General features: G+C 42.2%; 1 protein-coding gene across 1 annotated transcript in view; it reads right to left on the bottom strand.

Annotated features, from left to right (window-relative positions):
* The window catches only part of ADAMTS2 (ADAM metallopeptidase with thrombospondin type 1 motif 2), a 173,989-nt gene that overhangs the window by 49,694 nt on the left and 98,515 nt on the right, over positions 1-25,780 (bottom strand). The window contains exon 4 of the mRNA XM_014886901.2: positions 9,671-9,873. Within this exon, the coding sequence (XP_014742387.2) occupies positions 9,671-9,873 (203 nt within the window). The remainder of the gene's footprint in view (positions 1-9,670; positions 9,874-25,780) is intronic.

Here is a 25,780-nt window from a genome sequence, read left to right as displayed (position 1 = left end):
CATCCAACTTTTCAGCAGTCCTGAGTGTCCTGCTGAACCGCAGCTCCAGGAGGAGGCTCCCACCCTGCAGGGCACCTGGGGGACATTCTGGGGGATGCCTGGGATCCAGGCTCGTTGCTGGTTGATGAGCAAGCAGATCCTCAGAATGAGATGGTGGATGAGGAGCCCGTGGCTGTGAGTGGCTTCAGGGGTTTCTGTTTTCATTGTGGAGTAGAAGGAGTTGATTATGTTCAAATCTGCTTTGTGAACAGCTCCTCTAGAAATCAGATCATCCCTTTGCATGTTTAAATAAGACTTTAGAAGACTACTTTATATTCTGAAATTTTAAAAACTCTCTTATTTTTACTTTGAAGACCATTGCTCAGCACAGATTATAAAGAGGTAAGACATAAACATATTTTGCTTTACAAAAATTCTTTCACCCAGGAAAAAGACCCTTGAATGCTGTCAAGGGAGACAGGGACATTAATTTGTCTCCCTCTTTTTGTGGTGGGAAGAGAGCACTTACATCAAGGATATGAGGTTGAAATAAGCTGTAAATTACCTGTACATGAAATGAGTATTAAACAAAAACTGCTGTGTATAGACGGCAGTAAACACAGCATGTAAATAAGTATTTAATTAGTTCATAAAGCATAATCCAAATTGGTGCACACCACTCTCTCATTAACTTCCAGAATTTAACCTAAGCCTCTTTTAACAATCATTGAGTAACTGAACAACTGTATCGCTGTTGTGTGCCAAAGGGAAACTTGGCTTGAAAGCATTGATGGAATAGAATTAAAACACTGTTTGACTATTCATGCAAATGACATCTAACAAACAAACTGTGAATGAACAGAAAGGCACTTGCACTGTAAAAAGCTGCTTGGTTCTCTTGGGATGTTGGATTTTCTGGAAGACAGCAGGCCAGTTCAAAGCTCTGGGTCTTATTTTCATTAATAAGGATGAGTCCAAGCCCTCTTCACACAGCATCTTTCTCTGAGCTAAACTGTGGTTTGCTAGGATTGTCTCACTGCACGTGAATAATATGCTGAAATAGATGCTTTTCTTTTTTTTTCCACACAGTCTAAATCACACCTATTTGTTTCAGGAACCTGTTAGAGATACAAGGTCCAAGCCAATGTTTGTGCTCTCAGAGGTTTATGAAAATGCATACACTGAAAGGGTCACTACAATCCCGAGCTCAGATTCTCCACATTTCCACCTCTTATTTCAACAGGAAAGTAGAGTCAAGCTAATGCAGCTCAAAGTGTAGGGCAGAAAACGACCAACCAGCCTGTGCAATCAGAAAGCTCCAGGACCGAGAGCAACTCACAACTTTGAGACATCCTGTTTGAAAGCAGAGATAGCCAGACAATGGAGATATACGTTCAGATGTCTGTGCAATAAATACACACAGCTGTGGAAAAGACTGCAGGTACTTTTCCAGCACTGCATATCCATGTACTTCACCAGGACATCCTGGTTCATATCAACAGAAGAAAAGCCAGAGTCAGTCTCCTGTTGTTCTTAGATCAGTAAGTCTAAAATTAAGTTGCTGCATAGAAGAAAAAAGTACACAGAGACCATCCCATAATCACAGCTCCTGAACTGAAGGCAGTGAATGAATTAAATCTTGATAGATGTCCTACAGTGATTCAGCATTTGTAGAGGGTGATGAAGAAGGCTGGGTAAATCTCAAAGAATTCAAAGCACAGTGAAACACTGTAAAGGGACTTTCATCACACTATTGTAGTTCGCTAACTATTTTGGGATATCTTTGGTTTCTTTTTCTGGGATATTTCAAAGGCAAATATGCATTTCTATTTAAAGTTTCTGTGTAGAAATCAGGCTGGCACAGATTGGTGCTACATAAGAAAAACAAAGAGTTTATTTACTTTTTTCATCTGTCCCTCTCTCCTAATTTTATAATTCTTCTGCCTTGAGCAAGTTTCAAGTCAGCACATAGAAGTAAAGCACATAGAATACATCAAAAAGCTAAAGGTAAGCCAAGCACCTGTGAGGTGCCTCATGCTTCGTAAAAGAAGCACTGAAAAGTTTTGATTACTGAGCAAAGCACTGCCTGATCCTAAAAGGGAATTTTGAAAGCTCCTGTAGCACAAATAGTAATGAACAGCCTGCAGTTCTGCTAGTCTTGGTGCAGAGCAGGTTACCTGCTGATAGAGCTGGCAGGATTTTTAGGAAAAGTCAGGTGGGTCCCTGAATCCCTAATTAAACTAATGCAACATAGGAGAATAATCTGCATATTTTGGCAAATCATCAGCAAACTCATTCATGCAGTTTGAAGGAGTTCCCAGCCTTGCAGACTTTGTTGGTATCTGCTATGTAAGGGCAGATCATTTCATCACAACGTGGCTCCTGAACCATAAACCATCGGCTTCATCCTGAGGCAGCTCCATGGATTGCTCCTCACGCCTGGGTGAGCCCTGTCCAATGCCTGTTGGACATTTCATAGCCTCAACCTCGGGCAACATCAGTGTCAAACAGCCCCAAACCAGCACCAGAGGCCATCAGAGGGCACATCTGGTCATTTGGAGAGGGCACAAACCAAGAGTCATCTGGTTTGCAGCCACCACACATTGCTGATCCATCCAAGCTGATTAGCCTGCTCTTTGATCACCCAGCATCCTCACACAAGTACTGCTGCAGAAACTACTGATGGCTACGTGCTCCCAGGCAGAGCTGAGACCATGTGTGGATCTCTGCCAGAGCAATACTGCAGAGGCTGGAGAGCATCAGCTCCTTCTCTGTGGGATGGCAGAGCTCCTGGCAAGCCATTGTTAGAGCCCAGCCCGAGATGCAGCTCATTCATCAGATCATAATTATCTACAGCAAAGCCTCAGTGCCTGGTGGGCATCCAGTGATTGTCTGTTTCTGTAAGAAACATCTGGTTTGAATTACAGGATAGGAACCAGAAATGTCATGGTGGATACTGAGCACAAACTTCTGTAATCTGACCCTCCCAAAAGCGTTCCCCTCTCACTTTATTCTTCTGTGGTCCCACTTCAAACACTACGGTGCTCTTCGATTTTCATCACCTTCTTTATGCTTTTGAAGATCCCAAATGAGCGTTTCTGACATTCCCAAGCTTTATCTTAATCCCACAGGAATAACATTTACATCAGCTCCTCTGATGGATGTACTATGGTTACACAGAAAGTCATTAGACAAAATCAAGGGCTCCTAGTCTCCCTTCATAGTCCTTACAAGGCATTTCCTCATAGAGGAACTCTTTTTGTCCTGAAATCTTTCTTGAGCATCACAAGGAAAAAAGAATGAAAGCACACAAAATACACATGAAACTTAAAGGTCAAATTGTGATCTCACATTTGGAAAACAACTATCATTCTGCTCAAAACCACATACACCAAGCAGTTTTAGAAGAGCTTGGCAATGTACATTGCAAAACAGAGATAAGAATCTCGTATTTTCTATGCAAATATGAGTCCAAGGCCTGATTTACCTTCCCTGGTGTCAGAGTCAGTAGGTGTTACCAAGTCCAAGTTAGCTGCTTCTGATCAAAATGAAAAACATTCCCCAGCAGATGTGTTGGCAAGGCACTAGGTAGCTTCATGTTACAGGTCTCTATCTCATCTTCGCCTGTAACGTTGGCTTTAGAAAGGTCATAGACTTTGTTTTCTGACTTCATGACTAATTTATTTTTCTTAGTTCCTCCCGCAGGCTCTTGGAACTTCTCATTCCTGCTGATAAACTACTGCTGTGAGAAGTTTCTCTAAACACTGTAAATTACCTTTGCACCAACAGACCCAGTATTTTTCTGAATTACTGTCTCAAGATCATGTTAATAAAATCAACTATAGCTTCATAAAATAATTAAGCAGACTGATTTATCACTTTACTAAAAGGGATAGGGGTGCGGTGTCAAAGTAATAAATATGGTGACCTCTTCAAATCTAAGTGGTTTGCTTAAGAAAAGCATCCAGAATTTGAAAGCTTACCCTAATTATTCACACTCCATCACACAAACCACACTGTCACAACTCAGAAGTCCCTGGCTGAAACCTTTGTGGCTAAAGCTCATGTTGGTATTCGGAGTAAAGGAAAAAATTCTATCTTTTAACCGTACCTACCCTCTACCTTGAGGACAGTACCAAAACCTGTGTGATAGGGCAGCAAGGCACATTCCAGGTACCAATAATGAGCAATGCTCACCTCATTGACACTGGGAATAATATCCCTGTGAAAATGAGCACAACCTGCAAGAGTTCTGAGAGGGTCTTTCCTGCAGGAGCCCCTGAATTCCCAAGCACAACTACAGCTTCCATTGTAGGGTGGCAATCAAGATAATGAACAAAAATAACCTCATGGAGGCCTCTTCAGACACTGTTCACACCAGTCACAGCTACTGGTTTATAATGAACAGTCAAAATGTGGAGTTAACTCACATACATATATTTAAACTTTCAAACAAGCTGTAATTCAGCTACGGACAGCTGAAGTCCCTCAGATGAATAGAGTTGGACTTACATTTGTTATTTGTGGAAGTTCTTAGAGTTAGTTCAAATTTAAAGTGACCATATTAAAATAAACTGATTTTAAATAATGAGCATTGGAGCTTATGAATTATTTAATTTTCAAAAATCCACTCAAATTCTACATTATTGAACTATCCTTGCTGTCTAAAAGAAATGCTTTTTAGTTTAAAAAGCGTGATCCTGAAGACAGGGAGCACCATTATTTCAATGTATTCAATCATCACTTTCTTTTTAGCAGCTTGAATTAGACATGCTTTCAGGTTTTTATCCAACTGTCAGTTAGAAACCAATGGCATTTCTGCCCTTTCCTCTCATTAGGGACTTGCTGTTCTGTACCTGCAAATCTTCATCCCTCATCAGCCAGAGATACGAGAGCAGAAATCTCATCTATAATAGTAGTATCATGTACATCCTATTAAAGAGGACAGATAACACATTCTGCAGCGCCTCAGGGCCACAATTTCAAAGACATGTGTAGTGCTGAAAGATGCAGGTGAAAGACTCCAGGGACTTTCCAAAACCCCCAGCTGCATAACTCTCATTGATTTCAGTTATTCAAATGAAAAGTTGTTTAATGTATTTATTCTGGAGGTGAAGTTTCACTTGAAGGCTGGGGGGATACATAATCCCATGAGCTAATTTTTAATACTGATTCTCACTGATTTCAAAGGCAGTAAATGACTAAATACTCAGATAAATCTAGCCCAGAGTGAGGCATAATTCTTATTTAGGGTCTATCTCCCTTTGAAATAACAGCAATTAGGCACTTAGCTACTTTGAGGAGATGGACTTTAGTATCACAAATATTTTGGTCATATATCCATTACATTAATATATATAAATATTTTAATATCAGCCCTTTTACAGTAAGGAATGGAAAAGAAATTAAAGATTTTTACCTCTGAAAATTGCTTAATCCTGGAAACTACTTTCAAGAGTGTTAGGAAACAGAGAATTTCAGCACCAGGACTGGGTACCAACAACACCCATTTCAGAATCAATGAATCCTTTAGGCTGGAAAAGCTCTTTAAAGTCATTAAGTCCAACCATCAACCCCAGCACTGCCAAGGACACCACTAAACCACATCCCCAAGTCCACATCCAAACATCTTCTAAACATCTCCAGGGATGGTGACTCCATCACTTCCCTGGACAGCCAGATCCAATGCTTGACAACCACGAAGAGATTTTTCCAAATATTCAATCCAAACATCTCCTGAAACAACTTGAGGCCATGTCCAGATCCCACTGGAGAGCCTTCCACCCCGCCAGCAGACAAACACTCCCATCTACCTTGGTGTCACCTGCACATGAATTGAGGATTCACTCAATTCCCTAATCCAGATCACTGATATTGAACACTGCTGGACCTAGGGAATAACACTTTGGACTCACCACCAACTGGATTTGGTTCCATTCACCACCACCCCTTGGACTTGACCACCCAACCAGTTTTTGATCCTGTGGTCAGTGCACACATCCAGGCCATTCAGCTCAATAACATCCATTCAGCATCCTTCTCCTCCTCACAGAGCATCCTGCAGTGGAAATCTTTTCTTTTCCAAGCAACAAGGTAATTCTCCAATGCCACTTCGAGTCTTGCACTTTTCTAGTATTTCCCAAACAACTGTACAGGCAGATACAATTACTGGGGGTTTGAGGTGCTTTCTTGTTGAAATTGAATTACCTTCTATGTTCTTGAGTAACCACAGAACTACAAGATTCCACCCATATATCTCTCCTCTGTGGAAATGCTCCTGCATGCTATAAATACAAAGTTAATTTGTGCAATGTGTGGGCTCATGCTTGGAAATGCAGAGGACTGTGCAGGCCAATATCCTTCCCAGGAAAAAGCACAGCATGATGTTCAAATGAAAACGGTGCAAGCGAGAGGCAGCTGAGGGTCTCTAAAGCGAAAATAATGGCATATTTTCCAAAGGTGATTAAATGTCCCCATGGTGCTGAGCAGAGAAAAGAGAACAGGTCAAGAGAAACCAAGAGTTTTGTCAGAAGAAATGACTGGAGGATGAAAAAGGGGAGGCATGAGGCCGAGCTCACTGCAGTGGAACGGCTGGCGCACAGTCAGACGATACGTGGCTGCAGCCCAACGTGTTAAAAATCCTCTGGCATCTATCACCATTTGTTTGGGAGTGACTTCATTTCCAAACTTTGGGATAAATATTAGCACAGCTATTCAAGATAGCCAGGACACCCAGCCCCTGTTTTTTCTCACTTCATGGCTTTTAGGTGTGGACTGTAACACGTCACTTAAGCTGCACAAAACAGATTTTACTGAATTTATAGTCATTGCACTGGACTTGAAAAAAAAATATTGTTTTGATTGGGTTGGTGGTAGGGTTCCACCCAAGATCTCTGGGAAATGTTAGTTAAGGACACTGCTCACACCATCACACAGAAGGAGATCAAGCACAGCAGGAGAAGCAGCCATGCTGGGATTGCTTCTGGGAAATTAATGTCTGTCCCAGGAGGAACAATTCACCCAAGATTTATTTCATTTTTGGAACCTCAGAAATTCAACTATTTGATCACCTGTCTTACTGCCAGTAAATACCTTCACGATTATTTTATTTTGTTACCATGCATTCTTGATTTTATGCTTACTACCTCGTTACCATACAAAACTAATTGATTCTATGCCTTGTTGCAACAGGAAGCTAATTGATTACATCCTAAACCCAGCAGGGTACACACAATCTGATGGTTATGAGAGGATCTCTGATTAGATTTAAAAATACAGCTAGAATCATTTGTAGTTGTCTCTTCTTTTTCAGTAACCTTGGACCTACACATCTCATCAAAACACATTGCATACATGTGACCCCTAACAGCCAGGGACCTTTTTATAGTGGGTTCATTTTCTAAACAAAAACCCCCAACTATTCAAAGAGGTAGAAGAGAGGGCAATGGGGAAGTCACTTTGAATCTCAGGAAAGGGGACCAAAGCCACGTTCTGCACAGAATTACAAGTTGCACTCATCTAGCAATGAGGGCCAGAGCTGGAGTTGCCCTGCTGAGGAGAAGGAGAGGTTCTGCATTGTGTTGTCCTTGGCACAATACAGGTCCCCAGCACCACCATCTGTAGTAACAAACCCTCCTGCCTCTCTGTGCTGGAGCTGGGCACAGGACTGGTCACCATCACCCACCCCTCTGCTAAAACTCAGGCTCTAGAAACCAGCTGGGTTTTGAAGGAAAGAACAGGACAACACTGATGACTGCCAGCAACTATCCAGAGCCTTTCAAGAGGCCTTGGGGATTTCAAACAGCTCCTCGAATTTGGGCACAAGGCATGGGACACATGCTCAGTCCCCAAAAGACATGTTTCTACCTCAGAGCTCTCAACAGAACAATTGCTGCCTATGCCAAGAGCTGCCATGCCCTGTGGGGATGGTTACACAGGCTGCACTTTCTAAACCACTTGCAGAGACAGGCTGCTGAAGAGTTGTTATTTCTTGCAATTTGTGTCTTGGATGGTTTACTATAATTAGGAAAAAGTATATTCCAGAGCTGGAACATTTATGGCTTCTTTACCATTACTGTATATTTTAATTCTTAAAAATAGATGTAAGTGACATGATAAGTAAAGAGTCCTGTTTAATCTATTTTGGCCTGTTTGCCACATTCCTGGTTTGGCCTGTTTGACTTGTTAATTTAGAGATGCATAAAACCATCTGTTTCACTGTAGACTTTGTTTTAAGCCTCAGAGGAAACAAACCACACAAATAAATGAAATTCACTATGTCATTTCTGTTAGAATATATGCATTTACAGTCATCAGAGCAGACACCAAGTATCCCATAACTCTAATGTCAGGGCAGGTTTTTAACTATTTACAATGCTGTTATAAAAAGTCATAACTGAATTTATATCACACAAGGGATTTTCTTAAATTGTATTCCACCTCTCATTTAAAATGAAAAACAGTGATATTCTGCACATTGCTAAAATAACATAATAAAGAAAGAAAAAAAACCAAGCTTCATAATTAAAAAAATATATCTTGGAAAAACTATATCCCAGACAAATCTACCTAATAGCCTGGATTTCTGCCTCTGTGGTTTGCAAAGTGAAAGGAGTCATCTACAGGCTCATCCTCTTGACACGACTGTAAACTTCAGCAGTCAGACTCCATTTGTCAAAAACAGAGCAGACCTACAATTTTTTACTCAACACTATTTTACTAAGAATACACATTCACTGAGGCCAAAGTTTTTTCCGAAGAGTATTTTACTGAGAAAAGACTCCTGTTCCAGACGAGAAGGAGAAGGAAGAAAGTCATCGCCAAACGAGCTGCCTATGAGGGGGGCTACCACTTATTTCTATTTCTTTGGCAAAAGAATAAAATATATTTTGATTTTGATCTGTACTAGGGATGATTTTTCAAGTCTTCATTTTTTTCCAAAAAATAGTGTCCTTGCTTACTGTCTGGGGTACTAGAGGGCTGTTGCACTGATATTTAGAAATAAAAAGTGATTCTTTCAAACAATATTCCCTAGTGTCTCCTTTCATCACTATATAGTGTAGGAGTCTGTTACACAGACTACAGTTCTGAAGATTAAATATTTAACTAAGGAAACCTAAAGATGTCAGTCATGGAGTAAATACTAAATCAATTTAAGAAAGCTCAGTGTTACACTGCATAACATTTTACTGCAGAGTGAACAAGGAGCAGGGAGGTGGCGCGGGACCTAAAGTGGCTGTTGAGAAATCAAAGAATTTAGCAGAGTAGCTTTAAAAATGTAAAAGCCAATTGTAATTTCTGTTAGAACCTTATTTGAAGACAGTTCTCCAAACCATGTCCCTCAGCAGGAAGCTTAGGTTAAGAGAATATACAGCTGAAACATAATGACTTCCAAAAACCTGAGCCCCTGACCTTGTGTCCCCACACACCAAAGCACATAAGCAGGACTTTGAGCATTTTAAGAGTTCCACACTCAGCTTCTGTCTTGGCTCCTTTTTCTTTTTTTTTTTTTTTTCTTTTTTTGCTTCTCCCCTACTGGATTCTCTGAAAGTGGCCTGGATTTCCCTCCTAGAGTTATTTTATCTCCCGCTACAAGAAGAATCTGTTACGTCTTATTCAAATGGCTTACCCAACCTACATTCCCAGCCCTTTCAGAGCCTTCCCACAGGGCAGCTAGCAGGGCTGTACTCACAATATTCATCAAGGTCAGCAGGTACTTCTGAACATGTTCTTTCCCGTGGAACTGAACAACTGAGTCATCGACCCCCAGGAGCACTTCGATGTTGTAATCGTCCTCTGTCGCGTGCCTTCGGCGGCGCTGCCGCGATCGCTGCACCTGCTCCCCAACGACGCCCAGTGCGCTGCCAAGATTGTCCAAACCTGTGAGGTTGGAGCCTGAAATCAAACAGACAAACAGATCAAACAATCAAACAGAGTTACCAGCCAGGAGAGCTTCAGGTTTCAGCTCAGATAAATATCAAGTAGCAGCATTGGGTACATTCTGAGTGTTATATAACAGCATCAGTTTCACAAAATGTCAATTAAAAACTACCTAAATGAGAGAGAAACTACAAAGCAATACTGCATAATAAATACCAGCCCAAAAGAACAGCAAGTCATACCAATGTTCTGATGAGAAGAATGGAGCTGTTTGCAGTAAAATACTTGTTGCTTAAAAGTACTTCTAACAGAAATACACTGTCCAAGGATCCTGTGCCACCCAGGGTAGAACAGGATCTATTTAGAATAGTTAAAAATAGACATGTACTTCAAAATCTGATCTTACTGTCCACAGACTCCTATTCCAAGGTAAGTGCAACTGCCAGTACAGCCTTTTGTTCTATCACCAAACCAGTCACCCCGGCCTCAACCCTTCAGTTCCTTTCCTAGTTACACACATGCAATCCAACAGTAGTGACATGGATCCTATTTTCATTACAGCTCAGCACCACATTTTAGATACGAGATTAATTAATTTATAGCTACGTCCACAATTTTTTTAACAGCTTTTCATCCTTCATTCCAAATTTTCCATGTCACTTTGCATTACTGCATGTCAAAGATCAACCCACCAGGCACAACAGTTGTCTCCTTCATTACTAATGATTTCTAACAGTTCCTGTGATATGAAAAGCATGTTCCCTGACAGGATGGACATCTTAATGTGGCACTTACCTACTAAAACTTAACATGAAAATATAGAATCTTGACATTTCATCCTACAGAACAGCAACGATTAGCATTCATATCATTATTACTATTTGCATTATAAGAGACTGGAATCACCACTGAGAACCTCTTGATTTTAGCAAATGTCAGGAAAGACTCACTTAGAGAGGTCAGCAAAAGTACAGAGAGGGCTGTGGGTTGAATAAAGGTCCCAATGATTCATTCACAGAAATATAATGGGAAGCAAAGGGATGAAGCCCAAGCCATCACCTTCAAACCAGAAATGAGAAACAGCTCTTGGAATGTTACAAAAGTGGATTCTCCATTTCCATTTATTGAAGTTTTCACATCAAAAGTGGCTGCTTGAGAAGGGAATGAGTCACCAGATCACTGGGCTCATAACAAGAACATCTGTGCTCTGGCCTGAACTCGCTGCCTCAGGCTGCTGTGTCAGCAGGTCCTGGGTGATGTGCAGCCTGAGCAGAGTGCCCTCAGCTCCCCACTGAGGTGACAACAACACACTGACCTGCACAGCCTCTGGCTGCCAAGAGGGACACCACCAGGCATCCCCAATCCCCATGGACCAGTCCTTACTGCCCTGGGACAAGGCTTTGCCTTGTGTGGTGAGAAGCTGGTTTTTGTTCTTGAAGAGACCTCCAGGCAGAAGACAGCCCCTGAAAGACACACCTTCCTGCCAGTTTCCAGCAAGCTTCCAGGACATGCTTGTCCTGAGATCCACAGCTGCAGGGATCTCCTCTGCCCTGCCCTGGCAGGGCTCCCCTTGCTCAATGGACAGACAGAAGGTCCCACGTGGTGGTCCAGCACCCCCAGGAAGCCCAGTGTCCTTCTCCCCAAACAGCAGCATTTAATGGAGCTAACAAGCACAACCACCACGTTCTCACTGCCAGCCTCAGGGCTCCCAGCAGCTTCTGCTCCTGGGGCCACGAGCTTTTAAAATTAGTCTGGTCAGAATCCATGATTCAGCATGAGAATTCATTCTTCACGCAGAGCCCAGCTGTCACTCCCAGGTGTACCATGGTGCCTGGCCTGGCAGCACTGGAGGCAGCTCTTTATCTGACTCCAGCCCTGCCCCATGGTTTACTCCACCAGGAAAACATCAGTGTTAAAAGTTCCTTGCTAGTGCTCAGAAGTAATGACCCAGCCATCACAGTGGAGACTCACTATGGGAACGTGGGACAATCATATATTCATGATCAAAAAGACAAATCACAGTTACTGTAAAATATGACCATAAATCTTAAAACTCTGTAGAAAAGAAACCCTAGGCTGCAGGGGCTGCAGGTCATGTTTTCTCTCTGCTGTGCATAAAAACTTAAAGTAATCAACAGCAAGGCAAAGCTATCAGAGCTGCTACTGCAGAACAGCAGTGCTGAGCAGGGGGAGAGCCTGAGCAGTGCACAACCACTGAGGTTGTGGACAGGAAGCCCTGCTGGCTGGGGGGCTGTTATTTGGGTGGGTGATTGGCTGTCAAGGTATCTTGAGCTTTTGTGCTTTCATTTCTCTCCCTTATGTGTCAAACTAACTCCTGGCACAGTACCTTTATTCCTGCTGTGAGTAAATCAGCCAGAGGCAAAATGTGATCCTACCATCCTGCAGTGAAAACTGCCTGTCGTCCCTCTTTGCTGCTCACTTCATCACTGTCACTCTCTAGTCCCTACAGTCCTGACAACTCCTGAGAAAAGTTAACACAGGAGGTTCCCTGGAAGTCATCTCACTGCCAGTAGGTACCAACCAGCCACTTTACATTTTCTTGGGAGCATAAAAACTGCACACATACACAATTACTTTCACCCCTCAACTATTCCCCTCAGGGCAACACGCCCAGTGCTGGGCACTGGTACCTCTGAGGCACCAACCCCATGTGCTTCCCAGCAGAGGGAAAGCCACATTGGCTCCAGCTGGTGCTGGAACCATCTCAAGACCAGAAACACAGCTCAAAACATTTACAACAGTAGCTGCAAGATTTCTGGTTCATATCCCAACTTCCCACCCTGTTGTCTTTCCCAGAGGCTGTCCCTGGACAAGCAGGGATGCCTCCACACACGCCTGACCACAAACCCCACAGAGTCCTCCTCCAGTGCTGCTCTGCCTCTCAGGCTCTAGGACGATGAATTGCTGGATTTGCTGGACCATGCAATGTTATTCCCATGTTGGATTTGCTCCTAAATGACAGTTACATCCAAGTGAAATTAATACTCATATCTTAGAAAAGAGGAAGAGAAACAAAGTTCCATATGTAGCAAATGAGAAATTTGTGATGTTTTGGCATCTCAAATTTCCTTAGTTAATGTCAATAACTTTGCTGTATCATTGTACTGCTAACAATATGCTAGAAAAGCTCAAGAGAAAGCACAAAGAACTAAATAAGGCACCAAATTCCTCCTTCACATTTTCCACATTACATTCCTATCACCCCTGCACTTTGCACAGTAACATCACAAAAGTAATCTCAAACTGCACAGTTTTACTGAACCATCCCAAGACTTCTCTCTCAGATGTCAATTTTCAGCAATTTTTGCCAAATCAGCCACTAATTATTGGTGCCAACTTTGTTCTCCATCTCCCAAGAGCAGACACTTGGCATTTGCAGAGCCTCACAACAGCCTGTGTTGAAACCCTCTTGCCCCTGCTAGGAAAAATCCACATTTGTGAAAATTAACCACTCACAGACAAACTTATATTTCTCTTTTGCTGTACGTTCATAAGAAATCAAATGACAGCAGCACTCTAATGGTTCAACCAAAAATCCCTGAAACTCCCTCCTTTTTTCTAAAGCCAGCTAAAAACTCAGTGATATTTCAGTAATTTTCTCCTACCACTGCAGACCATCTTTCAGAAGAATTCTCCATCTGCAAAAGTTTGGGATGACACCACCTTATTTTCTGGGAATTTTTGCCTTTCTCTTGAATGTTTGATATCATGTTCCTTATGGAAATCCAATTACATGACATCTCCTTATTCTGCCTCACCCATCATGGCAGGCAAAGCTCAAACAGATGCTCTGAGTTACTGAAGCATGAACACACTGCCTGCCACAAAAACCTCCTCTCCCTGTGTTTTCTGTCACTCCCTTTAGGACATCCACCAAATCCACAGCTGCTGGCTCATGATCTTGTTTTGTGTTTTTCATCATCCCCTTCCAAAAAGGCTCAGGAAAACATGGCTGCACCTACAGTCCTTATGAAACAACTGGACTTTAACAGTACAAGCCTTAGGGTTCCCCAATCTCACGGCAGCAATATTGTCCTAATAAAGCAGTTTCTATTATTGTATCTCCTCTTTCTGATAGGGAGAAGGGAACTTTCTGGCAAGCCCAGAGCAGAGGCCAGGATGAGCAGCTGGGAGACTGAACTGTGTGTCATGCTCACAGCCATCCTCTGTGGCTTGTCAGCACAGCAACGAGCTGGAATTTCATTTCAAACCCGAGTGTGCAGCATTCAGACCAGCCAGCCACCATTGAAATGCAGCTGGTTTGCTTTTGTGGACACTTCATCTGTCAGTGTGGGAGCAGACGAACACCTGAGCCGACTGCTGAGCACCTTCTCTGCAGCCACACGAGGATCAGCACTTCTGACCTGCTGCTTTGCCACTCATCTCCATTCCTGGGACACATTGCTGAAGGAACTCCCAGCTTCCCACTCCTTGCTACAAACCACCAGCTTTTGTCTTGTTTTTATGTTTTTCACCCCAGTGACTCAGACTGAGCACCTGTGAAGCACAGCTGGAGCCCGCTCTTCTCTGGTGGCAAATCCATCTGTGACAGGAGCCCGGGACACCCAGCCCTGCTCAGCTGCACCACAGCTGGTTGCAGTGCCACTCCAAGCCTGGGAATACAATCCCAGCCCAGGCACAAGCCCATCCATCCACCCCTGAGTGCTGCAAGTGCAGGAGGAACAGGCTGTGTGGTAGGGAAGCAGAGGCAGGTAGGGTGGACTTGCTTCCCACTGCTCAAGTACATCTGCACCTCTGGAAAAGCACCAAACCCCGCTGACAGCTTGACAGAGAACTGCTCTTTTGGGAATTGCACCTTAAATCATGAGCCAACTTTCTGCAGTACTCCCTTCCACTTGGATCCTGTGGGCTTCTCTTGTGTTAGTCCTCTGTGATCAACTGACTCCTTAATTAGCCTCCAATTAGCCTGTTCATGCATTTTACCAAAACCCTCATTTGTCTTCCATGGTAAATCGAAGCCCAACCCATGGAGGTTCAGTCAGTCATCAAACCTTGGATTTTATCCCCTAGTGATTCATTCTCCCACTTTTAAGTTCCTCCATTGGGGTTTTGTTTTTCATTAAAGTTGCACACAACTATGTTGTGTTATGTTCATTTATTAGTCAATAGTTTCTCTGATGTTTAATTTCTTTAAAAACTTATTTCTGCTGGTTTTACAGCCATGCTCACCTTCCTCTGCTCTCTGCTTTATTTTCCAAATGTCCTCTACTTGTCTTTCTTCTCCCCCTTAACCATCCTGCTCAGCTACATTGGTGTTTCATAATTTATAAATCCCTTTCCCATACTACAGCCTGAATTTGGACCCTTCTGCTATAGATCACTCATAAGAAAACTGGGTAAAGCCAGCAGGGAATTAAAATGGGAGAGAGCTTCTGTGAGGTGAAAGCAAATTGAAAACAGACTAAACAAGAGGAAATTCACAGAGTGCATGGGGTACATGATACCAAGTCAGCCCTGTTTAAAAGGCATGTCCAGGAGGACACTGCCTCAACACAATTTTAACTTGGAACTCAGTTTTCATGGGATTCTTGTGATTTCTTGAATCACAGGTTAACAATGGCTGCTACTTGGTAAATCCTTAACCAAGAGCAATCACTGCAGCAGAATTCTCTTGAGGAGTGGGATCAAATTCCTCATCTCACACATTTTTACATAAACCAAAAGTAAGACCACACTGGTAAACTAAAGACTGGGTATGCACCAGGCATCCTCTCCAACTACAAATCGTTGTCCTGCCCTGATGTGCAAAGAAGCAGCAATTTAAAAGGAAGCTTTAAGGCTGTGTGCCCTGCTGACCATGTGATCTCATTACAAGCTCCCTGCCTCTGAGTTATGGTAATGCTGTTTCTGGTCAAATCACATTTTAACACAGAGCCTGCTCCACCTTTCATCTGGCCAGGGGCAGTTTGCTATGGCTGTTGGGGTAAGTTGGGCTGGGCTCTCCAAAAACAGGTTTCAGGCTCCAGCTGCATGAAGGCCTGCAGACAGAGCAGCTGAATTCCTGCTGGAATGATCTGGTCCTGGCATTTAAAATCAGGAGTTCAAAGTATTCCACAGTATTTCATATAGAGAGCAATTGTTATAAACTGCTTGGGGCAGAACTATTGTCCCTCATTTGCAGAGTGAATGCACGCTCTTGCAAACACACAGGCACAAGAAACGTTCCTTTATTTTCTTGTCACCTTTGCAACAGCACAGTGACTTTGAAACTTGGGACATGCCCAAGTGCCTGCCTGAATCATAAAATCACAAAATGGTTTGGGCTGGAAGGGACCTTAAAGCTCATCTCGTCCCACTCCCCTGCTATGAGAAGAGACACCTCCCACTATCTCAGGGCATTCCAAGCCCTGTCCAGCATGGCATTGGACACTTCCAGGGATGGGGCAGCCACAGCTCCTCTGGGCAACGTGTGCTAGGGCCCCACACTCATAGGGAAGATTTTTCTCTTAATATGCAATTTAAACCTAGATCAGAGAATCAGAGTTATAAAGAAAAGCAAGGATGAACCTACCAAAGTTGAAAAATAGAGAACCTTAAAAAAAAAAAAATAGGAAAAGTCTTTCCAAAGGATAAACCAATTAGTGCAGTGAAAATGGCCAGGTGGACACAGTAGCAAGTGGCCAGGCCAGAGGCACTAAGAATAACCACAGCTAGGTGTTGCCAGGGAGATCTTTTCTGCCATATCACAACAAAGTGAAAAGATATCACAATACTAAAAAGAGAAGTTGAAAACTAAATTGATCTTATCAGGGCCAGAGTCACACAAAGAGTAACATAAAGATGAGAGATAATTGCACTGTTGGAAGATTAAGTGAGAGCAAGGTAATAGAATACCCCAGGCTAAAACTTTTTTTTTTAATGGTGAAACATAGTGTGTTAAAATTTTAACTTTCGTTTTACAACATAATGGTCAAAAATGGGAAATGAAAGAGATGGCAAACCAGCCAGGAAACCAATCTGTGTGACCTGGTTGAAATGGAGCTCTCTGAGAGCTGAACACAAAATTTTTCCAACAGTGAAACTTATCCTTTGGAAAATTTTCAGCTATCAGCCTTTCTAATGCAAACACAGGTTTCACAATTTAGCACCACATAATGCATGAGCAGGATGTCCAAAGTCAGTGCTTAAAAGAAAGCTCAAAAAGGGGCAAAGAAAGCTACTCTAGAAAATTAATTTAGAGGCCAACTTCTAAGTTTCACTGACTTAATTGATTGCATCTGAGAAGTGCTATCTGGCAAATATTTTGGCAAGTCATTGTGAGCTGGCCTGTATTGCAGAGCCTGTGACTTGCAAAACAAGGTGCCTGATTTATCACACCCTACCCACAAGGAGAGCCCACATCTGGCCTGGGACAAGGGCTCCATCCCTCCCAAGCCCTGCAGAGCTCACTGTGCCTGGGCAGAGCAGGCTCTGCTCTGCATCGCTCACGGAGAGCCACAAAGGGAGCCCCATGTGCTCAGTCTCATTTGCAGCTAATGCATAATTAATGAAACTGCAGAGTTCAGCCACATCTCCACACAGGCACTGGGCACAGAGCCACAGCTCCACAGAGCTCTACGAGCCCCAGAGACCCCACCTGAAGTCCCAAAGGCAAAGGACCGGGGCCTGACCACAACTCACTTTTCCCAGCCAGGCTTTAACGAAGTGTTTATGGGCTGAGTCCAAGTCTGCCACCAAGATACTCAGATGTCCAATCCATATTCCAAGCATGATTAAATTACAGCAAATTAGCACATTAAATAAGCTGCCAAGCTGACCCCTTGGCTTTGTAGGTGACATGTCTAACAATCCCACTTGCATTTTTAACAGAATGAAATGCCAAGCCATGGTACAGGACCTGAATAACAACAGATTACATGGGATGGCAGTTGTCTTTCCATAAGCCAAGTACTCTGCAAGAAAGGGAAATGAAGTTTAATTACAGTTCAATAAAATAACATTAAAAAAACATACAGGTAACAAAACTCAAATTCCTAGCCAGGGCAGGAAGGGGGGATGAGGGAAAAAAGGCAAAGAAATATCTAAAGTAACCATACATCATTGGAAATATTACTGAAAAATAATGACTGAAGCAAATATGTATATTTCCTATGCTTTTTAGCCATAACCTCAAGTCTTGTCTTTTGGTAACATTTTGAAGTAGAATTCCATCCTTTTAAAAGGGCAGCACTTTTCTCAGTTATAAAGTCTCACAAAGTTGTAAATTATACAATTGAACGTTCTCAAAGTCAAGTAGAATATAAAACTCATCAATGTAAACAACGTACAGCAAAAATGACAATGCAAACAGCTCCTGTTTCCTACATAATCATAATGATCTTTTAATTAGACAAAGTAAACAGTCTGCTCATTTCACCTTGTAAAGAAAAGCATAGAAAGAAATCTTCCCAAATGCTAAGGTAAAAAATGTCTGCATTTTGCTAGATCAGTGAGTTCAACAGACTTCTTGTACATCGTAAAAATTTTGCCATAAATTAGCAGTCAGACAAAAAAAAAGAGGTTAAATTGAGTATTACAAGAAGAAAACCTCATCTAGACAGGCTGAGCAAACGCAGGATGCCTTGGCTACTTATGCTGGCAGGATTTAAAACTGAGTGAGAAGGAGTTATAATTTTACCTATGTTTTGAAAATATCCTTGTTGCTAAATCTGCTTGGACCTTCTGCACTAACAAACGCAGCTGCAATTGATTAGAGACTGCAGGAAACACAAAACTCACTTGGAGGATGAAGGAGTTTCTTAAACTTCAAAATGACAGTAAAAATCTCTGAAAGAGAGAATCAGTCTCTGCTCCAGTGAAAGCACATGAGGTTTAGTCCCAAGGCATTTCAAAATCAAGGGCAAAGGCTCCTTTTGTTATTTGTACAAGAGCTCTGAATCTGTCAGGCCCTACAAAAGGCAAACTGTGAAATGCTGCCCTTCTATTGTGGTGGGTGGGTGTGAGATGGGTCCTGGCAATGACAGCAAAGAGATGCTTTAAAGGACAGTCCTCTTCATGAGCATGGACTGGAGCTGGAGAGAGAGGAAAGGAAGGTAGGGAGGAAGGAAGGAAGGAAGGAAGGAGGATGAATGGGTGTGAGGATAAAAAAAAACCCTGGGGAAAAGGCAAATTTAGAGGCAGAAATTGCGAGGACATAAATGCAAAATAGGAAAGTGAAAAGAAATCACAGTTGGTTTTCCTGCTGCAGTTCCCCACTGGCCCTAGGAAAGCAAAGCCAGGGCTTCCTCCCACATCCCACTCCCCATCCCTGTGTCCTGGGAACAGCCCCTGAGCTTCAGGGAACACAGGGACGAGCACCAAGGTTTGCCAGGCAAACCATCTCCCCAGCACCTGAATGCAGGGCTTTAATGTTTCTTTCTCAAGATAAATTTAGCATTAATATCTGGGAGCTTTAGAGGGATTAGAACAGGTCAGCATGCATTTATTTCGTTTTCTGGCAGGTCCAAAATATTTTTAATTCCTTTCAGGTCAAATGGATTTGAATACTGAACTTTTTTTAAAGTGAACAAACAAACAAAACATTTCCGTTTGTCTGAAATCAAGTTTGACTCATTTGATATGAAATCAAGCACTTCAAGTCTCAATCCAGAGAATCATTTAAAATTATAAGATATCTCAAAGGAAAGAAGGGGGACGGTTTGTTTAGAACACACTGCCATGAAACCCCTCTACATTTTCAGGATTTTTCCTTCTTTATGGATGTGAAGTTCAGTGAAAAATTCAGGATTTTTACCAACAATAAAAAATTTAACCCAATTCAACTGTAAGTGCCAAAACTAAAATAGAGTTTCCATTTCCTCTTTCCAGCATCTACCCCCCTTCCTCCAAAGGAATGATCATCATTTCAGGACCTCTGTATTTTTGTTGAGTTATTCACATATTGTTGATAAACAAGCTGTACTCAGCACTGACTGGCTTGTCCTTCAAATTGGCTTGTAGCCTAATCAAACTCAGGTCATTTTTCTACCAAATGAGCTGCAGTTGGTAGGATGTAGAGCTTCTTGGCAGGCAGCAGACAACTCTCCTATAGGGACAAATCAGACCCACCTCAAAATAAAAGCCTTTCAACAATTAGGTAACAAGGAATTTATCTCCTGAATTAAAGATATGATCTTTGTGCAAATAAGGCTTAAAGTGGTCAGAAACTGCATTTGTATTCCCTTTGCAGAGTGCTATAAAATTGCTTTAATAGTAATGACTGCTCTGCTCTTACTACAGAGAATGAAATCAGACTTTGAAAAGTAAATGCACAATGCTCAGTAAGAAGGGCTGGGAAGCCTCTTTTATATATATATATATATACACACACATACACATATATACACATAGATAGACTTACATGTAATAATGCTAACATAAAAGAACTCTATATTTTAACAAGGTACAAAGGTGGCTGGAGGGTTGATGGATGAACAACTCTCTTGCTGGCTAACATTTCTATTAGAAACTAATTTTAAATTAAATCAAACATTAGAAAACTATCAGAAACAACAAAAAATGAGATATTAAGGTTTTTTAAAACTCAATAAAATTATCTTTAAATTATTTTAACCCAATTAGAAGCTAAGGGGACTACAAGTCAATGGATGTTAGAGAAACAGCGGATGCTGTTAAGGGTAAAAGTAGGCAGCTGTTCCAAAGCTCCGAGTAGTTTCTGCCTCTGGGACAGTATTTAAAGACCATTTAGCCTCCAGCCTATTACTTTTGCATAGTAACAAACGGAAATGTTAAAGCCACCACCAAAAAAAAACCCTTTCAAGTTGCCTTAAAAAGTAGTTGCTAAAGTAACCAAGAAGTTAACTGAGAGCAAGGCTTCCAGTAATTAACACTTTCTCTCTAAAACTGGTAAAAACAGAGTCACTCCAGATCTGAGTTCCTGCAATGAATTATGGGTTTTATCCATATCCTGGACAGGATTAGTTGAACTCTATTACCTGTTTCCACCTAGTTAAAAACTGGCTAACCAAGCAACTCCTAGTTTACCTGATTATAAAGATACCTGTGATCAGCCACAGGAAAAAGCCAGAAATACAAAAACCTTCCACAAATCATCAGCTGCAACACCATAGTTAATGTTCCATTTTGGGAATCAAGAGGTAAAAATATGCCCATGAGTACATTCATCTTTATTCTTCCAGAAACCTAAATGTTTAGGTAACAGATCATATAAACTCTGATAATATTAATTATTAATGTATATTGTGCTAACAGAAGTAAAAACGTGGTTCCCTCATTTGAAGTCAGAATAGGTTCCATCCACTTTCCATTCTTGCTGAGCAAGAGAATATTATTTCTTCAGTGTTTCAACATAGAAACTCTTTATGTTTGCCCATTACTCCAAAAAGAAAAATCTACAAAGATAAACAGCAAAGTTAACACTAACTGAACTTACTTTAAAGGAATAAAGTGACATTTGTAGCAAAGGGGAAGCAAGGCTGGAGGGAAAAGTAATATTTTTTGTCAGCTGAAGAAGACACATGTTGGGTGTCAGGGTCTGTCTCTTCAACACATTATTGTTCCCCAAGTGCAACTTCCTACCTGTCTCCTCAGCAACACAAGTCCTACAAATACAGCCTCCTTCAGTTCACCTATTGTACCTGTTCAACCAGATCTGAGACCATAAATCAGTGCTGAAAAAGAATGTTTTTGAAAGTCATACAAAACAGCATTTACTTTTCCAACAACAGTGCTACTCAGTTATGAAATAAGACATGAAAGTACCACAGTCAATAAAGACTCCTCTTTGCTGTGGTGCCCTGGAAGCCCCCATGAGTCCTCAACAATTACTTTGGACTTGCAGGATTCTGAATGATCCTGTGCTGTGTGGGAGCTAGACATGTATTTATTGAAGCTGACACTAATCAATACCCATCACTTTCTCACTGGTTTCAACTTTATTAGAAAAATGATATCAACAGCTGCTAGTGCCCCAGCGAGCGTCAGAAGAAAGCCGAGGGTTGATGGCATCCAGCTGCTCCCATTGCCTGGTTCTCCAGCCTCTCTTCCAGTGAGCTCCAGGCTGCCTTTCAGTGCAAAGCTTTCCATTCGACCTTTCCCATATTTCTCTTAAGATCAGAGAATTTTAATGTATTACATTTTTGCTCTTTTGAATCTATTTGTTGCTAATCTTCTCTAAAATTTCTGAAGCATTCGGAAAGGTTTCTTACATTCTAGTTTTAGTCCAAGGTGCCTTGATTTCAAATACTGCAGTGCAGCTGGGCAACTCTTACAGTTTGCTCAATAACGGTTCACCAAAAACAAAGTTGTGATTGTTTTGAAATTAGTTTCAAATCCAACCACAGGAGGTTTTAGAGATTAAAAAAAAAAAAAAAAAAAAAAAAAGAGTAAACACTCACACTTCATTTTGGTGAACATATATTCCACAATGTGAAAGCGCCAAACCAGCTCAGGATACAGCAGAGAGGAGGACACAGAATCACAGAATAGTTTTGGATGCAAGGAACTTGTAAATGTCATCTAGTCCAACCCCCCTGTGACGGGCAGAGACATCATCAATTAGGATCAAGTTGCCCAAAACCTCCTCCAGACTGACCTTGAATTGTTTCCCTGGATGGGGCATCTACCACTTCTCTGGGACACACCCTTGCCAGCACAGGGGTGTTCATCTTACAATGACAGGAGCCAGCTCTGCCCTGTGAGGCTCCAAGCATGCAAAGTTAGTCCATGCCTTAGGTCTTGAAGGTATAATGTGAATTAAAGAAGCTGGTTGACAGAAAGAGGCAAAGGGCTGCACCTTGCCAAAGGACTGGAGCCTTTGAGAATTCAACCAGGAATATGAGGGAGATCCTCAACCCTCCCAGTGAGAGCTTAATTTTTTTTTGCAGAGACTGCCTCACTTTGAGCTTTTAGCCTTGCCTTTGACTTCTTGATCATTTGAATGGGAGATAGTTCTCCGACTTTAGCAATGGATCTTAGCCTGGCTAAAAATCAGAAAATACCAATTCTGGGCAACCAGCTTGTGGAGGAAGGGGAGAGAGGGGGAACCCACACCAAACAAACCCAACTGCAATGAAAAAAATTACAACATGAAAAGAGGGGAAACAAAGCAGCTTGTGAAGGGAAATACCTTTTAAAGGTTGGGGTTTTTTTCCCTCACAAAGTTAGAGTGTCAAATTGTGGTATGAAATTAGTGCAGCAACCACTGCCCATTGCATGGGTTTTAGCTGTCTCTTCTGTCCAAAGGTCGGCACTGCAGTGAGTTTTTTATGTTTGGAGGAGATAAATATTCTCAGACAATTCCACTAAAATTATGGTTTAAAAATTCATCTGGAAAGCCAAGCAATGCCATGGGAGACAAAAGAGAACACCAGTATTTGGATCACCTAAAGTACAAGGAAAGTCAGCAAAGAACAAATTGTCTGAAGCATTAACCTGCCAGGATTATATCTTAACGTCACAAATTTCAGATCCATTTGAAGTCTCACAACAGAGAAACTAAAGCAACCGATTGAACTTCCTTGTGCAAAGGTTTTTAAAAACCCAAAACCTATAGAGTACAGCATGTGGTCTTGCCTATATGTCCCGAATTCACCCAGGGAAACGAATTCCTCTTGCAGAACCCCTCAGTTGCCATTAGTCAGGGAAAGCAGATGGTAAAAAAAAAATCCTTTCTCTTCCAGCTGCAAAAGTAGCTCCTGTCTCTGTTTCCCAGCCTTCCATGGCTGGATCTAGCTCAACCCGGACATCACTCAGAGCTATCAAAGACAAAACATGCCCAGAGGCCTGTGAGCAACACCCTGCCCCACTGGTGTCAGTGCTTTAATTTCAACAGGGACAAGTCTCCACCTTCTCTCTCTTTGCAACTCAGAATAACCTCCAGAAAACCAACCCACTTCCCCAAAGACAAGTCATAGCAAAACCCCAACAAGTTCTGTAGATAACTATCTGAGCAAGGAAAGGTTCATGCCAAAAAGCATGTGTGAGAGGGAAGAAGGGCTGTTTAGGCTTGGAGAGAAGATTGCTTTGTTTGGCAGATACTTGTAGAGTATGGCCATGGAGCCAGAGGGTTTTGGGAAGAGGCTTTTTAATGTGCTTTCAAGTGCTGGACCACTGATGGAAACACTGGTGAAGAACTGCAAGAAGCAAGGTTGGAATGGCCAAACTGAGCCATTTCATGTAGGTGGGACCTCCACAGCTCAGCTGGCAGCAGCACAGCCTTCTTCCTACCCCTGCCTTCCTGACACTCATTAGCTTGGAATAATGCCCATGTAAGTAATACCAGCTCTCAGCTTTTGAAGTTTCCCCAGATTATTTACAGATGCATGGGAAAGCCATGCAAGAGGCCAAGACAAGAGTAGACACCTCAGGAGCTTCCCAGTTCTTCCCCTTGGCACCTTGTGAGGAAAAGGAAGAAGGCTGGGAGGACACATCCAGGGATGGAACTTGTACCAGGGCAGGTAACAGTGCTTGCACCAGGCTCTGAACTGCTGCACTGGCACCACAGCACGTGGCTGCTGCTACAGCTCCTGCCAGATCTGCTCTCACTAGAAATCCTGCAGGGCAGGGAGTGCCCCTCATCAGTGCTGGTATTTCCAGCCCAGGCTGGGCATTCTGTGTAACCATCATGTAAAGCAGCTGGTAGCAACAGGCCATTTTCTCCCTGGAGCCAAATGTTTTCCAAAACTTCTGTAAATCTCTTAACATGAAGCTACCACAGCTCCATAATTATGGATGTAGCAGAAGGAGTAGACAAGCTGAATTAGGCTTCCAATTGCATGTCTAATTTATGTACAACTGCTGCAATTATAGATGCAAATTAAATAACTGTGCAGAAAATGGGTTTTATTAGCCATAACTAAAACCCAATAAAATTCAGTAACTCATGCACATCTCTGTACTGAATACGCCTCTTTAGAATGTCAATTGGAAATGTGAGAAAAGATCAGGACTTTCTATTTCCTAATCTGAAGAAAAGAAAAAAGTATGAACTGTCAGAGCACGTCTTTCTACCACAACAAAACAAACAGGAGACCTAATTGGCAATTTCACATTGTTTTACAGGCAGCAGTTCTATACAGCTTTTAAACACATTATTTATACTCAGTCTTTCATACCTGACATGGCTGAGAAAAGTTTCATCTAATAAAACCATATGCTAAATGTAATTCAGTTGCACAAGAGGCCTGTTCTGACTGCCTGGCAGATTGGGATTTAAAAGTTTAAACTCTAAGCAGAGGAACACCGTGCTTAACTTTGCAGCCCTTCTGAGATTTGGGAAGGTGGGGGCTTCTTAGCAGGGCTGTGAAAAGCCTCTCTGGATGTTTTAATGCTGAAACCTCTCAAATCTTCTGTCATTCAGACTGAACATGAGGGTTGTCATGTCTAAGGAGCCAGCGCTTACCTGTCAATTTGTTTGAAAGCAATAAAAAAAATTGTTCCCTTTAAATCAAGGTTAATCTTCCTGTACAGTTCTTACACAATTCCCAGCTATGTGTGATTAAACCTACTCCATATATTTATAACACAAACACCTGGATAAAAGTTTATATATACCTCAGTGTGTCTGCACTGTTCATTTGCATCATTCCTTGTTTTGCAGGAGACAGGGGATTTTCCTGGCTTGCTGCATTTCACAAATGGAAATTGGTCACTGGGAATTACCACTGGCCTCACTTCAGGAACCCAGGGGTGCTCCTGTACAGTCACCTATACACTGCAGGTCAGAGCAGACCATCAATGCATCGCCAGGATCTCCACCTACAGCAGAGATAATTCCCACACACATCCATCCTTCTGCATTCGGCAGCAGGCAAAGGCTAAGAAAGGCTCTGTTATCTCAGGACACACATCCCAGGTGGGGTGGGATTGTCAGGTCCCTTCCCCAGGGCACTCTGGCAGCCACAGGCAGGGCCAGAAGGAG

This window comes from Sturnus vulgaris, chromosome 15 (assembly GCF_052056855.1).
Source record: "Sturnus vulgaris isolate bStuVul1 chromosome 15, bStuVul1.hap1, whole genome shotgun sequence".
NCBI lineage: Eukaryota > Metazoa > Chordata > Aves > Passeriformes > Sturnidae > Sturnus > Sturnus vulgaris.
This window is presented reverse-complemented; position numbering and strand designations above follow the sequence as displayed.